At 34.5% G+C, this 16,411-nt stretch overlaps 1 protein-coding gene across 1 annotated transcript in view; it reads left to right on the forward strand.

Moving 5' to 3' along the window:
• Positions 1 to 16,411, forward strand: part of LOC108360959 (cytoplasmic dynein 2 heavy chain 1-like) — a 153,055-nt gene that overhangs the window by 47,198 nt on the left and 89,446 nt on the right. Inside the window, exons 6-14 of the mRNA XM_017613457.1 lie at positions 1,197 to 1,330; positions 1,395 to 1,721; positions 1,784 to 2,145; positions 2,201 to 2,367; positions 2,435 to 2,858; positions 2,910 to 3,142; positions 3,203 to 3,556; positions 3,623 to 3,869; positions 5,764 to 6,839. Of these exons, the coding sequence (XP_017468946.1) occupies positions 1,197 to 1,330; positions 1,395 to 1,721; positions 1,784 to 2,145; positions 2,201 to 2,367; positions 2,435 to 2,858; positions 2,910 to 3,142; positions 3,203 to 3,556; positions 3,623 to 3,869; positions 5,764 to 6,839 (3,324 nt within the window). The remainder of the gene's footprint in view (positions 1 to 1,196; positions 1,331 to 1,394; positions 1,722 to 1,783; positions 2,146 to 2,200; positions 2,368 to 2,434; positions 2,859 to 2,909; positions 3,143 to 3,202; positions 3,557 to 3,622; positions 3,870 to 5,763; positions 6,840 to 16,411) is intronic.

Raw genomic sequence — 16,411 nt, forward strand, 5'->3', positions numbered from 1 at the left:
GGATCATATATGCTAATATATGCTAAAAAGCTACCTACGTACCGAATTTTAAGCAAATCGGACCGTAAATACGATTTTTTCGAATAGATCAGTCCCTGGTCCACTTCTCGGAAAAAATGGACAATATATCCTAATATATGCTAAAAAACTACTTACGTACCGAATTTTAAGCAAATCGGACCATAAATGCGATTTCTTGGAATAGATCGGTCCCTGGACCACTTCCCGAAAAAAATGGGTCATATATGCTAATATATTCTAAAAAGCTACTTACGTACTCAATTTTAAGCAAATCGGACTATAATAAGATTTTTTCGAATAGACTGGTCCCTGGTCCACCTACCCGAAAAAAAGTAAAAATTTTTTAGCCTAAAACATGGTGGCTACCGGAAAACTATTTGTATACAAAATTTCATGAAAATCGGACCAGCCGTTCGCGAGATTACCTGTTACAAAAAAAAGGGACTTCTCTTTATATAATTAGTATAGATATGCTAAAACAGGTATCATGCAATTACTGCAAAATATGCACTAACGACTGAATGCCATTTTAAAGGAAATTTCATGACTCGTAAAGATAATTTAACAATTTCGATTTAAACATACCCAATAAAAACATGCATTTGCATGAGATTCCGAGCCCCACTAATAACCAAAATATATATAAACATATATTTTTTTAAATGGCGTTTATTATTAAAACGGTTATACTGCATACGTTGCGTAAAAGGTATTTAAATTATCTTTAAATTTGCTTCAATACGTTTGTAATTGGTCAAATTGTTTCCGAGATATTTATAGTTATCAAAAATAGAAAAGTTTACCTTTAAGCCCTTTTATTGCCTTTGGTTTTTATTTGCGCCAAATAATCTTGGTTTGGTTGAAATCAGCATGAAAATTTCTATCGAGTCACATTTTTCTTTGTTTTTTTGCTAAACGGTTGGTATTCTACAGCACGGCTAATTCGTACTAATTCTGTCTAAATCCTGGACTACGGGAACAGGCTAAATGTGAATAAGAAAAAGTAAATAAGCAAATGTCAAATTAAACTCTGAGTTTCTTAAACAATCTAATGAGAACACTTGACAGTTGTTCATAAACTCGAAACGTTAACCTCGAGCTAATGGCCCAACGTGAACATAGTATTACCAAATCCAAAAATATCTAAATTGTTTTTTCTTTTTCATTTTTTTAAGCTCAATGAACTACCGCAACACTGCCACCAGCATCGAAGAGTTTTTAGACAGTTCACACAATAGCCTCGATGAGCTATGGCGATTGCCTTACCAATATCCCCAGGAGCGCATGGCCGATCTATTGAATAGCATTGGTATTATACAATCCTTTAATTTAATTAAATACAATATTAATCTATCCATACATTATCTCAACAGGTAATGGATTGCTTGAAGAATGCATCAAACAACTTCAAACGGAGGATATATGGAGCCTTAGTTCTCATCACGTGAACGCGTTGATGAGCCTATGCATTGACACCACCGAGTCTTGGATACAACTGTGTGACTCGCTAACGCGTCTTTTCTGGCCAAATTACGCACAGCATCCGTGGATAGGTGTGCCGCACGTTCCCAAACGTAGTCAACAATTTAAAGAACGTCTGTTAGAGATTAAGAATATTAGAAATCTCTACAAACAAATTGCTACATTATTGAACGATGAGGAAATGAAGTGTATGCTCTATGAGAGTTCGCCATTTAAAGGTAAGGAGTAAATCAATCAAGAGTTACTATGGAATAGTTGCATAACATTTTGCCTTCCCCAGATATTAATATCTTTGATACAACTACTCTGGGTCAGACCAAATGGAATACAGCTTTGCAATGCTTTGAGCAAATTCTGCAACCCATCGATGAACGCCTCGCCTCCGCGCTCAAAGCTCTACTTCATAATCACCTTAGAAATCCTAGGCAGGTCATATTTATTTTTTCAAAATATGAGACACTCATTCAGAGGACAGCTGGACTTGAGTTGTTGACAATCGAGCGTGAACAATTTCTACAGTCTTTGCTGATTCTGCTGCAAGATTTACGCAAGGCCTTGTCCGATACAAATATGGAACCAGAAACCGGTCATCTATCTGTAATTTGTAATGAGTGTCGTTGGCTGAAAGTCGTGCAACATCAGGTATTACAGCACAATTTTAGTGATTAATCAATGAGCTTATGGCACTTTTTCGCAGATCCAAGAAATCGAGAAAGTGAGTCATTTAATTAGCGGTCGCGATGGCTATGACAAAATCAACAAAGCCGTACGAGAAATAAAAGAGGAGACTGAGTCCCTGCTACGTGCTAACTTCGAAATTTGGTGTGGTCAGTGCTCAACATCCGTCAAGAGTGGAGATTTAAAGTAATACGCATTACACACATAATCTTACTGCAGTTTCTTCATATCATGAGCTACTTTTCGCTTGCAGATTGCGTGAAGATCAGCCAGTGGTCAGGTTTGAGAAGGAAGGTCGCCAACTAATGCGAGTCACATTCAATCCCAAGCTGGTAACTTTTTGTCAGGATGTCCGTGAGTTTGAGAACCTTGGCTACAATGTCCCTACTGATTTGCGCTCATCATCCACGCATGCTGCAAAATTTATAAGCTATGCACGCCGCTTGCAACAGATTGCAACTTTCCACAACACTATTGGTGATCGTATGATACCGTGTCAAAGGCCCATCATGCTAAAGAATGCGGTTGAACTGTCGAACATGGTGCAAAGCCAGACGGTCGCTTGGAATGATGAGGAGTCAGTGCAACGTTATGTGAATATGCTACAAAAATCTGTGTCCAAGCTCTCTGCAGACAATACCCTTCTAGTAGGATACCACGAGCAAGCCAAAAGAACGGTGTGTAAACTGAAACAGAAATAAACTTAATAATATATTTTTCTGTATCAGGTAATTAGACTCATGAACACCGACTTGTTTACGAAAACTCAAGCCTGGAAAGATGAAATGCGCCATCTACGTGACTTAGTCGCCACAATAGAGCGTCAGAGTTTTACAAACTTAGACGCTTTTAAGTTACATTGGGATCATCAGCTCTACAAGGTGTTGGAATATCAGTATATCATTGGTCTAGTAGATATGAGAAATAAGCTGCCGGATATACACATAGATATTACGTTTAGGTATGCTTACTTATGAAAAATCCGATTACTTTGTTTATTATGTTGTTATTATTTTCTCAGGCGACGTCAACTTTGTTTCCGCCCTTCCGAAGAGGAGATACGCGAAAAATATTTTATCCAGCTTCGTCGCTTTATTGAACGCCCCAGTAGCTTTCGAGGGCTCTCTGACAATAGCACCGAGTTTTTTAAGTTAATGGTCGAAATGAATCGTCATCATTTCGGTCCCCTTTTTGAACACGCCGAGGAACTATTTCGAAAGCTTGAACAATTCAAGAAGATATGGCTTCCTTGGGTTGCCTTGGGTTGTGTTGACATCGAAGAACTATGCAGTATACACCTTAGCAAAGCATCGGATTGGGATTGTGAATTCAGGGCTTGCAAGAATTTCAGCCAGAAAATCGCTACAATTCAAAAGTAAATCCCTATTTCCGTTTACTTTTAAAAGCTTCTTATAATTTCATTTAAACTCATATCCTACAGTTGCGAAGAGTCAATTGAGTGCATTATAATTAACACTTCGCCCTTACGTTCAGAGATAGAATTGATTAGCCAACGTTATTGGGAGTCTTTGACCAACAACTTACGCTCCGCTATTGTGAATGATGTTACCACCATCCAAGAATTCTTGCAGAACTCACTGCAGTTTTTAAATAATGTACCAATGGGCGACACATCCCTCACAGAATCGGGAATGAAGTACGAAAAAATGATGTCGGAGTTACCGAAGGTACGTGTACTTGCACATATTAGGTGTGTACTCGTATTGAGAGAATTTAGCAGCATTCGCTCTCAAAGAGACGAAATATCAACAAAAGTACGAGAACGCAAAATTTGCAAAAACTTGCAACCTTCGAAACAGCTGATCACTTGCACAGTTGCCACTGGTGATTAATTTGGCAATTTATTTTCTGCTTGGTGCATTTTCCTCCGATTTGGCATTTTATACATTTGAATAGTTTTGGATAAGAAAAACCTTTTTAAAAAACGATTTAATTATATCGGAATGAATAAGTTATTTTTCTCATAATTATTTTTGATATCACATGGTGACGCATTAAAAACAATAGTATCTCCTCCAAACACCCATCATTGATCCAAAAAAATGTAATAGAGTAGGTTTAAAATTTTAAAATTTTCATTTCAACAATCAACCTACCGAAACCGAAAACTTCAGCAAAACAACATTTCAGCATGCTGCATTTAAATCTATTTTGGTATGTTTAAAGGTAAATTATGGTACAAACGAAAAATGTCATACGGCAACCATAGTCAGCACACACTAAAGTAAACAAACTGGAGATTAATAGCAAATTAACGAAAAATAAACTCAATGAATGTTGTGCTTATTAAATTTACGCACTTTTTAGTTGTATACTAGCATTAATAATAAAAATTGCAATAATAACTCAAAAAGGCCATATTTTCTTTTGTTTATTTACAAACATGTGTTTGTGATCAGCTGATTTTCTTACTTGCAAGTTTTAGCTGGGAAAAATTTTTCGAGCAGAAATTTGCAGCTCTCTTTCACATTTTGCTCTCTCAATTTCCCCTACTTTGCAAGTTTTTTGGGTACAAGAACGCAAAACCAGTAAAAGTTTTCTAAAACTTTAGATAGTTGGGCGTACGAGTACACACCTATTTCTGATGTGTTCATAATGGGGGGTATTCTTGAAATATTGCAAAGCCGTTGCATAATTTGTAAATACCACAACAAAATACATGGGAAACAACATTTCCTATTGCCGCAAAATATGCAGCGTTTACAGTTTAAGCCCATGCATATATTTTTCAAGAAAACATAGCAAGATAAATGTGCTATTTGTTTTGTTGTTGGAACTGCTTCATATTACTCTGATTTCGCTCACTTAATTTTTTGCTGTATGTTGTTGTATTTATCCCAGACATTTGATGCTAGCTAATTTTGCAATGGGGAGCACTCGTACTCTTGCAAATTTGGAATAGTATTTTTGCTTTTTGTGCAATCCGTGCAAAGTGCAGGACTTCGAAAATACCCCTTATATAATCAGAGAGCGCAATATTAAACCTGCATTCTTAATTGACGTAAATTTTACGTGTACGCCGCATACTTTTCACCGTTATGCCCAATTGCTATGTGCGCTCGGCAGTCTTGCAAAAACAAGTGAATAATTAATCGGTTGTCAGTCCGCGGTTTGCTTTCATCGTTATCACAAAAAAGTGTGCACGTAAAAAACGGATGACAACTACTTATTGCTCTAAATGTGGTGAGCATCAAATTAAAATATGCACGGTGTGTATGGTGAATGTCCCATACATTTTTCAATAATTTAGTTTAAGAATCAAAAAACTTTATATTTTCTTTCAATAAAATCAATACAGAAGATAAATAAGTTTTTATTAAACATTTATTTAAAATAACATACCTACTTGGTGTAGTACGTAAAATATACGTATATTACGAATAACGTAGGGTAAAACTGTCGTACGATTCTAGGGTTAACACAACTGTTCTTACGTTCAGCACAAAGTATTTGTTGTTGCATTTTGGAATGAATTTCCATTGTCCAAACTTAGTTTCGGTCTTATGCAATTTTCAGTGCCACTTATCACTTTTGAAAAAATATTGTCTTTCTCCGCCTTAGGTATCAGGGACTCTGGAAGTGGTCAAAGAAAAAGACAGCTGCCTCGCCGGCTGGTGCAAAGAGCGTGTAACAGCTCTGGCAAATATTCTTATTCAATGGGAACGACTAAAACCCTTAATCGAAAACCATGCGGTTATACTCCAACGTCAAGTTGATATGATTAAAGACCAAGCCCACTCGCAGATGCACAATTTACAAAATGAAGCCGAAAAGTTTTTACTCCGTTGGGAATCGACCATTAATGAGCTGGAGAGCAATGAAAATTCCACATTGGCACTCTTCAAGGAACGTCAAGAGCATTGGCAACAGATAAAATCAAAGAAAATGCAACTGCTTGAAGAATTCTCCAAGTTCAATATGTCACTTTCCCCCGAAGTGCTCGCTTTCGTCAGCAAAGTTGAAGATAAAGTCCAGGCGCAATTGAAAGAATGGGAAATCTACGATAACTATCTGTGTGAACTAAATGCCATTACCGGCGAAGAATGGGCCGTTTATCGGCGCCGCCCATATGTTCTTAATGAGTTTATCAACAAGTGGGAGAGCTCTGTTCACGCATCTATCGATCTGCCTTCAAAGCGTATAAGACAGAGCGTAGAACAGTTACAGAGCGTTATGCCTATTCTACAACAATTGCAATCTGATTCTTTGACGGAACGGCATTGGGCTTGCATTTTTATGTTGTTAAACAAAACAGAGATCAAGCTCATTCACAATTTATATTTGCGTGACATATTGGACGACTATAACGCACTGCAACAGACATCTGTGGAAATAGCAAATCTGGTGAAAAAAGCAGCCTCTGAGCAAATAGTGCGGCAAGCTTTGACCGAATTGGATCAGTGGTCTGTTTTGGCTGTCCTAAAACTTACCAGCCAAAAAGATTCCGCGGGCAACGAGTTATCGCTTATCAAGGACTATCAGGAAGTGTTGAATAAAATTGGCGATAACCAGTATTTACTACAGTCGGCTAAAAATTCGGCAGCATTCGAAGCTTTCTCAGATCAAGTCGAATTGTGGGAGAGTCGATTAAATACTTTAGACTTACTACTTACTAGTCTGAGTCAGTCGCAAAGGCGGTAAGTAAAGCAAAGTACGAAGGTAGGTCAACAAGACCAAGACTTTTGAATTTCTCGCATTGCATGACAGTAACACTGGTCCCATAAACTACTTTATGTCGTTGTATTGGAAATTCATTGAAGGTAGACGACCACCTGATACAAAACCGAAAGAGTTATAGTATGTTCACGTTAAGCCATAAACTCGAGTTAAACGTTTTGTATTTATGAACAACTGTCAAGTGTTCTCATTGGGGTGTTTAAAAAGCTCAGAGTTTAATTTGAAATTTGTTGTTTTTTTTTATTTACATTGCTTATGATTTCATACTTATATTTCAGGTGAACTTAAAACCTTTAATAGAAACTAGTTAAATGTACTTCTGGCTTTTTATCACTTTTAAATTTTCGTTTGGAATAATTTTCAGGAGTAACTCTATTCAGAGATCTTATTTGGAAAATTACCGTACACACTATATCTGCTTAAGTTTTGACAAATTCACTTTTTGCAAAAAAGCTCAAGCTACACGTTCATAAATAAATGAAACAGTAAAAGTCTCCTTATATTTACGAAACTTCTCATAGAAGAATTTATATTTTGTTTACCCAGGCTTAATAATAGATTACTCTGTAAGGTAATATTAAATAATATCTATGTACAAGTAATAGTAAAAATTCCGAGTTTGTAGAAAGTTTTAAATAAACCGACTTTTCTCTTCTGTAAAAATTTCGGACCATCTTGTACGTGCACGGTTGGCAAAATGTTAATCTAATTAATGATTAAAAGCAAGCAAAGCAGTCGCTGTACTTAACCGCTGTACTTTCTACCTCCGATTTGTGTTAATCAGGCATTGAACAAGCGGCCCTAAGTGCAGGTTAAACATCGTTATCGACTCCATAACATATACCAGGCAGTCTATAACAGAGTTGGGAGTAGTGCACCACTAGGCATTTCACTAGCAATAAATATATTGGAAGAAATTATTTTTTTCACAATTTATCACCAGCTTAGTGGTAATGGAAATATTCAGCGAAACACTTTAGTGATAGTTGTATTTTGTTTCACTATAACTAAATTTAGTGGTAGTGAATAGTCACTACTAGGGATGTTGCGAATGTGGAATTTTAGACATCCACGGATGCGAATTCGGATGTCAAGTATTTTTAATAAATAATTTAAGTGAGTAAATTAGGCGATTAGGTAAATAAAAAATGGAAAAGCAAGTAATTTTTAATACTGTTTTCTTTTTAGTGCTTGAATTTAAAAATTGGAATATTGTTTTTAATAAAAAGTAATGCTGTTGCCTATTCGGGTAAGAGTCTGTTTCTTAAAGGGTCGCGTATATCAAACCTGTGCCACTAAGCAGCTACTCGCTCGAGGCGAAAACTTTTAACCTTGACAAAATTGTAAATTCTTTGCGATCGACGCTGCACCAGTTGAGAGGACTTTTAGCTATATTTATTTATTTTTTTATTGCGGTGCAATAATTCCTTTTTGAGAAGTGCATCAAGGCTGCAAATGTCGGATGTACCCTCCTGACTTTCATCTTCACAATTAGCATCATGGCAAGATCCCTGTTTAAACAAGGGACTGTAACGGTTATAACTTTTATTATAAAAATCACTTTTTCATCCTTATTAACTGAGTTTTATTTTTTGCTCAAAACATAACGACTATTTTTTGAGTTTTATTTTTTACTCAGACAATAATCGTTATCTTTTGAGTCTTATTTTTTGCTCGGAAAATAATCGTTACGTTTTAAGTTTTATTTTTTGCTCGGAAAACAATGGTTACGTTTTAAGTTTTATTTTTTGCTCGGAAAATAATCGTTACGTTTTACGTTTTATTTTTTGCTCTGAAAATAATGGCTACGTTTTAAGTTTTATTTTTTGCTCGGAAAATAATCGTTACGTTTTAAGTTTTATTTTTTGCTCGGAAAATAATCGTTATTTGTTGAGTTTTATTTTTTGCTCAGAAAATAAAAATTAATTTTTACGTATGCGTATGCGCATGCGTGAATATACAGTGGGCGGCTGCATGAACTTTTAACGCCACTGCGGAGCGGGTAATGAAAATACAGAGAGCAAGATACAAGGGCAGAAACAAAGACAAGAGCAACGACAAAACCACAGACACTCACAACCTATATTGAAGGATCAAGCCAATGATAAAGATAAAGAACAGGACAAAGTTAAAGATAAATAAGAAGACAAGGATAAAAGATAAAGATACAAGATACAAGATACAAGATACAAGGTAAAGATGAAGATGAAGATGAAGATGAAGATGAAGATGAAGATGAAGATAAAGATAAAGATGAAGATGAAGATGAAGATGACTTAAAGCGTAACGATTATTTTCCGAGCAAAAAATAAAACTCAAAACATAACGATTAATTTCTTAGCAAAAAAATAACACTCAAAAAATAATGATTAAACTAGATTTTTATAAGTAAAAATTAAAAAATAAAAATCAGTGCAGCTGAAGATATTCCGAGTAGAAGATGAAGATGACAATGAAGACGATGAAGATGAAGATCACCTTTATCCTCATCTCCATTTTCATCCTCATCTTCATCTTCATTTCCATCTTCGTCTTCATATTCATCTCCATCATTTTCTTTATCCTTGTCTTTTTAATTATCTTAAACTTTATCCTATTCTTCATCTATATTATTGGTTTGATCCTTCAATATAGGTGGTGAGTGTCTGTGGTTTTATCGTTGCTCTTGTCTTTGTTCTGCCCTTGTATATTGCTCTCTGTATTTTCGTTACCCACTGCACAGTGACGTTAGAAGTGCAATGCAGCCGCCCCTAGTCTATTCACGCATGCGCATACGCATACGCAAAAATTAAGTTAAGCAAACAAAAAATAAAACTTAAAACGTAACCATTATTTTCCGAGCAAAAAAATAAAACTTAAAACGTAACCATTATTTTCCGAGCAAAGAATAAAACTTAAAACGTAACCATTATTTTCCGAGCGAAAAATAAAACTTAAAGCGTAACGATTATTTTCCAAGCAAAAAATAAAACTCAAAACATAACTATTAATTTCTGAGCAAAAAAATAACACTCAAAAAATAATGATTAAACTAGATTTTTATAAGTAAAAATTAAAAAATAAAAATCAATGCAGCTGAAGATATTCCGAGTAATAAGAAATACATATATTGGTTTACTTCTTACGCACGTAGCATTTCTCTTTCAGTGAGATTTTTTGAGTTGCAATTTCAAAGATAATCGTTATTTGCGGTCCCTGGTTTAAACGCCATTGTTTTCCAAAAATATCTTCATTCTCATTCCTTTGGTTGTTCAGAATTTCTAACGTCACCAGCGTTTTTCGATTTTAGTTTTTGAATTCATATTTAATCCTTTCTTCTGTGACTGGTTTGAAAAATTTGTGCTTATAGCGAGGTTCTTAATAGACCGATATGGCAAATAAATTGTTATTCTTTAGGATGAAAATTTCTTAGAAAATTCTGTTTTGATAGTCGTGGCTGCCAGCCACATTGGTAAAAAGCACCAATTTTTTTTATAATAATTTGAATTATTGGAATCACGGACTATGAAGGTCTCAGATCTGCTTAGTTCCCGGGTGACTTCTTGAAAATGAATAGCTTGTAATTCGTTTTTCGCTAGCGATGCATCCAGTTTTTTCAACAGACCTTTGGCAAAAAATATTCGGTACTTACATAATTCTTACCTAATTAAATTAAATTTTAACGCGCAAATAGTCGATTCTCTTTATAGCTAGACGTTGAACATTTCCGCTGGAAATACCTATTGAAGGATCTTAAGGTGCCAACACTCACCGACGTGTACGTATGTCGTGACTGTTTGACGGAGCAACATATAAACGTTACTGTTGATAGAGAGGGAGAGAGAAGCACGCGTAAACGTCGCACGTACACGGTGGTGAGTTTTCATTTACATGGCGCTCTCATAAGTTTGATCGTATCAGCTGACATGTTAACGTACGTTTGCGTCAATGACACGATCAAACTTATGAGAGCGCCATGTAAATAAAAACTCACCACCGTGTACGTGGGACGGTTACGCGTGCTTCTCTCTCCCTCTATCAACAGTAAATTTTGTATGTTGCTACCTCAAAAAGACACGGCATACGTACACGTCGCACAATATTCGCATTCGCAAAACCTCCGCATTGATTATTACGAATGCGAATGTTAAAATTAATGCGGAAGCTCCGCGGTTGCGAATGCGAATGCGAATATTCGCAACAACCCTATTCACTACATACAACCAGCAATGAAAAGTATTTTCACTAAACTTTCAAAAATTAATGCTAATAAAATTTTTGGAGCTGAAATTTCATATGCCGCATGTATGTACAAATGTAACATCATCACTTGAGTTCGCCTTGACCGATCTGGTTAATACCTTTCTTGGCGGGGTCGCGAAAATCTCCTCACAAGGTGTGCCTAGAGTTGAGCCATTATCTGTACTAATCTACATATACTAATTATATAAAGAAAAGTCTCTTTTTTTGTAACAGGTAATCTCGCGAACGGCTAGTCCGATGTTTATGAAATTTTGTATATAAATAGCTTTCAGCAACCGTAGTATTTATGGTCCGATTTGCTTAAAGTTTTGCACGTAGGTAGCTTTTTTCCTAGATTAGCTTATAGGATCCCTTTTCCCCGGTAAGTGGACTAGCGACGTAGGTAGCTTTTTGTCTAGATTAGCATATAGAATCCCTTTTTCCGGTTAATAGACCAGGGACCGATCTATTCGAAAAAATCGTATTTATGTATTCATGGTCAGATTTGTTTGAAATTTGGCACGTTGGTTGCTTATTGCCTGGATTAACATAATGAATTCTTTTTTCCGGAAAGTGGACCAGGAACCGATCTATTCGCAAAAATCGTATTTAAGGTCCGATTTGCTTAAAATTTGGTACGTAGGTAGTTTTTTGCTTAGATTAGCATAGGGGATCCTTTTTCCGGGAAGTGGGCCAGGGACCAGGGACCGAAAAAATCATATTTATGATCCAATTTGCTCGAAATTGGGTACGTATGTATGTAGGTGGATTTTTGCCTAGGTTAGCTTATAGGATCCCTTTTTCCCGTTAAGTGGACCTACGGTTGCCAGACGTACTGATTTTATCACTACAGTACTGATTTTTCAACTCTTGTACTGATTTTATTCATTTCTTCAATCAGTACGCTAATGTCCTGATTTTTCAAAATTTTTACTGATTTGTACTGAATTTTCAATTCAAACAAAAAACTTTATGAATTTCTTAAAGTTTTTACATAACGTTGTAACTTCCTTAACCTGTACTGTAAAAAGTAAGATGATAATTTAACTATAGTTAACATGTTTCAGATAATGTTTGATATGCCTAAGAAATTAATAAAAAAAAAAAATATCAGTCCTTTTATGGGCATATCGCCTGTCATCGGTGATGTTAGTTCAGACCTTGTATCACGCTTGACAAAATAATTTACTTTTAAATTGCAAAGTCGGAATTAACACCAGTGATGACAAATAAGACCCAGATAGGTTCTTACATCACAAAGATGTTTTTGTGAAAATTGCAGATAGAGGCTATTTAATATAAGCCCTCGATAATAGGTTTGTTCCATGAGCTACTCGAAGTAACTTCGAGTTACACATATGCGTTCACAAGAAAGTTTTAGAGTTTCTGTAATATGCGCTCACAGTTTGAACTTTGCTCGAATTTTTCTACAAGTAGCTTGTGGAACAAGCCTAATATCGAGGGCTTATATTCAATAGCCTCTATCTGCAATTTTCACAAAAACCACTTTGTGATGTTAGAACCCATTTGGGTTTTATTTGTCATCACTGGTGTTAATTCCGACTTTGCAATTTAAAAGTAAATTCTTCTGTCAAGCGAGATACAAGGTCAGAATTAACATCACCGATGACAGTTAAGTCTTAGGTGGATTTTTATATTAGAATCTCATTTTTATGAAAAATGCATACAGAGGGTATTGAATAAACATATATATATATATGTTGGAGGATTAATTATTTAAAGAGATGGCTGACGTTTTTTTGTCGGGTGTTGCTAGTTGTCTCGAAAATAACTTTCAGTTTAATAACAACAAATTTGAATATTCGAATGGCTTGTGCCTATAACTTAAAATTCTTTTTTCACAATTTACTCACATTGTAAAAGAGTTTTGCATACAAGATATAGAGTTAGCGCATTCTTAGCCTTTCAAAGTTTTTGCGTAGTTGAAAAAATTAATTTAGGCCATTAGGAATTATTGATGAAGTCCTTAAATAGTGGTACGTTTGAAAAAATCTGTAATTTTTTTTTCAATACCACACTCAAACGAAGCAACTGAGTATAAAGTTGTCTTCCTGGCGCAAAGAAAGAATCCGGCTTCTAATTAAAAATTTTTAAAGTGAACTGCATATTAAAAGTAATTTTAAATTGAAAAATGTAGAATTCTTTGATTATTTAAACACTGAAGATGGCAATGATCTCATGAATGCTATTCAAAAATGCCGTAAATATAATGATGTGTACACTCATGTTAAAATGAATAAACCTTTTCTTATGAACTATATTTTATTTATATACCAAAATATTGTTAAAAACAACTACTCTGGTATTTTGAAGTATTATCTGATACTTACATTCATAATTTTGCTTTGAATAGAAATGTACTGTAAAGTACTTATTTTTTTATCATGAAAAAGTCTAATGTACTGATTTCGCGCATAAAAAATCTGGCAACCCTAAGTGGACCAGCGACGCACTATGGTCTTAAACACATTTTTTTTTTAAATCTAATATAACGAGAAGGAAAAAGGCTAGCGCAATAATTTTTTTGTGAATAAAGTTCAAGTTATGTCGATTAAAGAAAAACTAAAGCGAACATCAACACGCTTTACTTTATGGGCTGAAATGAGGGGCGAAGATGACCATGTTCAAAAAGTTGATGACCTTTCGATTTTCTTTTTGCTGTATCTCAGAGGCGAATCACGATATCGATACAGTTTTTGTTTTAAATAGTAGTAAATTAAATGTACATTAAGGAAAAGCTTATTAGAATACCATCAACTCCTAAATTAAGGGTTCAAATAAGGGGTGAATGGCTAAAACCCAGAAAATTTACTGGAAAACATTATAAAGTGTTTTCGTAGGTGGCGAAAACGATTCCTATGATTACCTCTGCAAAGATTAATTTATTGGGATATCATCAACCCTTAGTTTGGAGGTTAAAATAACGGGTAAGTTGCTGAGAACAAGAAAATTCTAGAAATCGATGTCCTTTCGATTTTCTTTTTGCTGTATCTCAAAGGAAAATCATGATACCCATACATTTTTTTTTTTAATTTTAGTAAATTTAATATAGATTAAGGAAAAGCTTATTAGGATACCATTAACCCCTAAATTAGGGGTTGAAATAACGGGTGAATGGTTAAAACCCAGAAAATTTACTGGAAAACATTCTAAACATTCAAAAATTATTTCTGCAAGGTGTATTTTATTGGGAAACTATCAACCCCCAAATTAGACGATGAAATAAGGGATGAGTGGCAAAAACCCAGAAAATTCAAGAAAACGATGTCCTTTTGCTTTTCTTTTTGCTGTATCTCAAAGGAAAATCATGATACCGATAATTTTATTTTTTTTTAATTTTAGTAAATTTAATATAGATTAAGGAAAAGTTTATTGGGATACCATCAACCACTAAATTAGAGGTTGAAATAAGGAGTGAGTGGCTTAAACCTAGGAAATTCAAGAAAACGATGTCCTTTTGCTTTTCTTTTTGCTGTATCTCAAAGGAAAATCATGATACCAATGGTTAATGGGTTTTTTGACAGACGGCGAGAAATGTATAAGAAAATACCACTTACTAATGATATCAAACGATTTTTGAAGCCGGGGTAAGATAAAAACGTTTAATTATAACTAAATTTATAAATATAATTACTTAACTAATAAAACCGCATTTTCAGACAGTGGACTGACCCTGAAGACAGAAGTAATGAGGATTGATGCACGCAAAGATAAAAAAAATATTGTATTGGTATCATGATTTTCCTTTGAGATACAGCAAAAAGAAAAGCGAAATGACATCGATTTCTAGAATTTTCTGGTTTTCAGCAACTGACCCGTTATTTTAACCACCAAATTAAGGGTTGATGATATCCCAATAAATTAATCCTTGTAGAGGTAATCATAGGAATCGTTTTCGCCACCTACGAAAACACTTTATAATGCTTTCAGAAAATTTTCTGGGTTTTAGCCATTCACCCCTTATTTGAACCCCTAATTTAGGGGTAGATGGTATTCTAATAAGCTTTTCCTTAATGTACATTTAATTTACTACTATTTAAAACAAAAACTATATTTATATTGAAATTCGCCTCTGAGATACGGCAAAAAGAAAATCGAAAGGTCATCAACTTTTTGAACATGGTCAACTTCGCCCCTCATTTCAGCCCTTAAAGTAAAGCGTGTTGACGTTCGCTTTAGTTTTTCTTTAATCGACATAACTTTAACTTTATTCACAAAAAAAATTATTGCGCTAGCTCTTTTCCTTCTCGTTATATTAGATTTTAAACAAAACAAATGTGATTTAGCCCATAGTGCGACGTAGGTAGCTTTTTGCCTAGATTAGCATATAGAATCCTTTTTTTTCAGGTAAATAGACCAGGGACCGATCTATTAAAAAAAATCGTGTGTATGTGTTTATGGTCCGATTTGTTTGAAATTTGGCACGTAGGTTGCTTATTGCCTGGATTAACATATATGATACTTTTTCTGATAAATGGACCAGGGACCTATCTATTCGAAAAATATTATTTATGGTCTGATTTGCTTGAAATTCGGTAGACGTTTTGTAGGTATACATAGAATAGAATTGAATGATTGTTTTACAGTTCGAAAGGTAATTTAAGGCGCCGCAAAGCATGCGGGTATTGGCATTTATCAATACTTATTATCTTTACTTATTATCAGCGAACGGATTGTTAGGACCTAAAAACTTATACAAAAGGCAAAATAAAATAACGAAATAGGCTAGAAAAGGCAAAATAAAATAGCAAACTAGGCAGGAAAAAGCACTAGAAATCGCAAAAAAAGCAAAAGAAGGCACTATAAAAGAGAAAAATTATGTAAAAAAAAATATATTTTAAAAACAAGCTTGTATTTAACCTGTACAATCAAAGGAATAAAATGAAGTAGTGTAACAAAAGATTTTTTAGCAAGAAAATTTTGTCAAAACTGCACTAAGATGAATAAAATAAAATAAGTTAAGGTCTTGTTAAAGTTACTAAAAGCCATTTAGTGAAAGGAGTTATTCAAACTCTAATGAAAATTACTAACAATTTGTACTAATTTACTTCGTTTTTAAAAAAGCTTGTCGCGCGAATAGCAAACTGGCATTTAAACATCTGCATTCATACATATACATAAATACCTAACCAATTATGCATGTACGCTGAATTCGCCGACAAGCTTTTTTAAAAACGAAGTAAATTAGTATCTACAAATTGTTAGTAATTTTCATTAGAGTTTGAATAATTCCTTTCACTAAATGGCTTTTAGTAACTTTAACGAGACCTTAACTTATTTTATTTTATTC

Source organism: Rhagoletis zephyria, unplaced genomic scaffold, assembly GCF_001687245.7.
Source record: "Rhagoletis zephyria isolate East Lansing unplaced genomic scaffold, Rhagoletis_zephyria_1.1 Rzeph_scaffold_00667, whole genome shotgun sequence".
NCBI classification, from domain to species: domain Eukaryota; kingdom Metazoa; phylum Arthropoda; class Insecta; order Diptera; family Tephritidae; genus Rhagoletis; species Rhagoletis zephyria.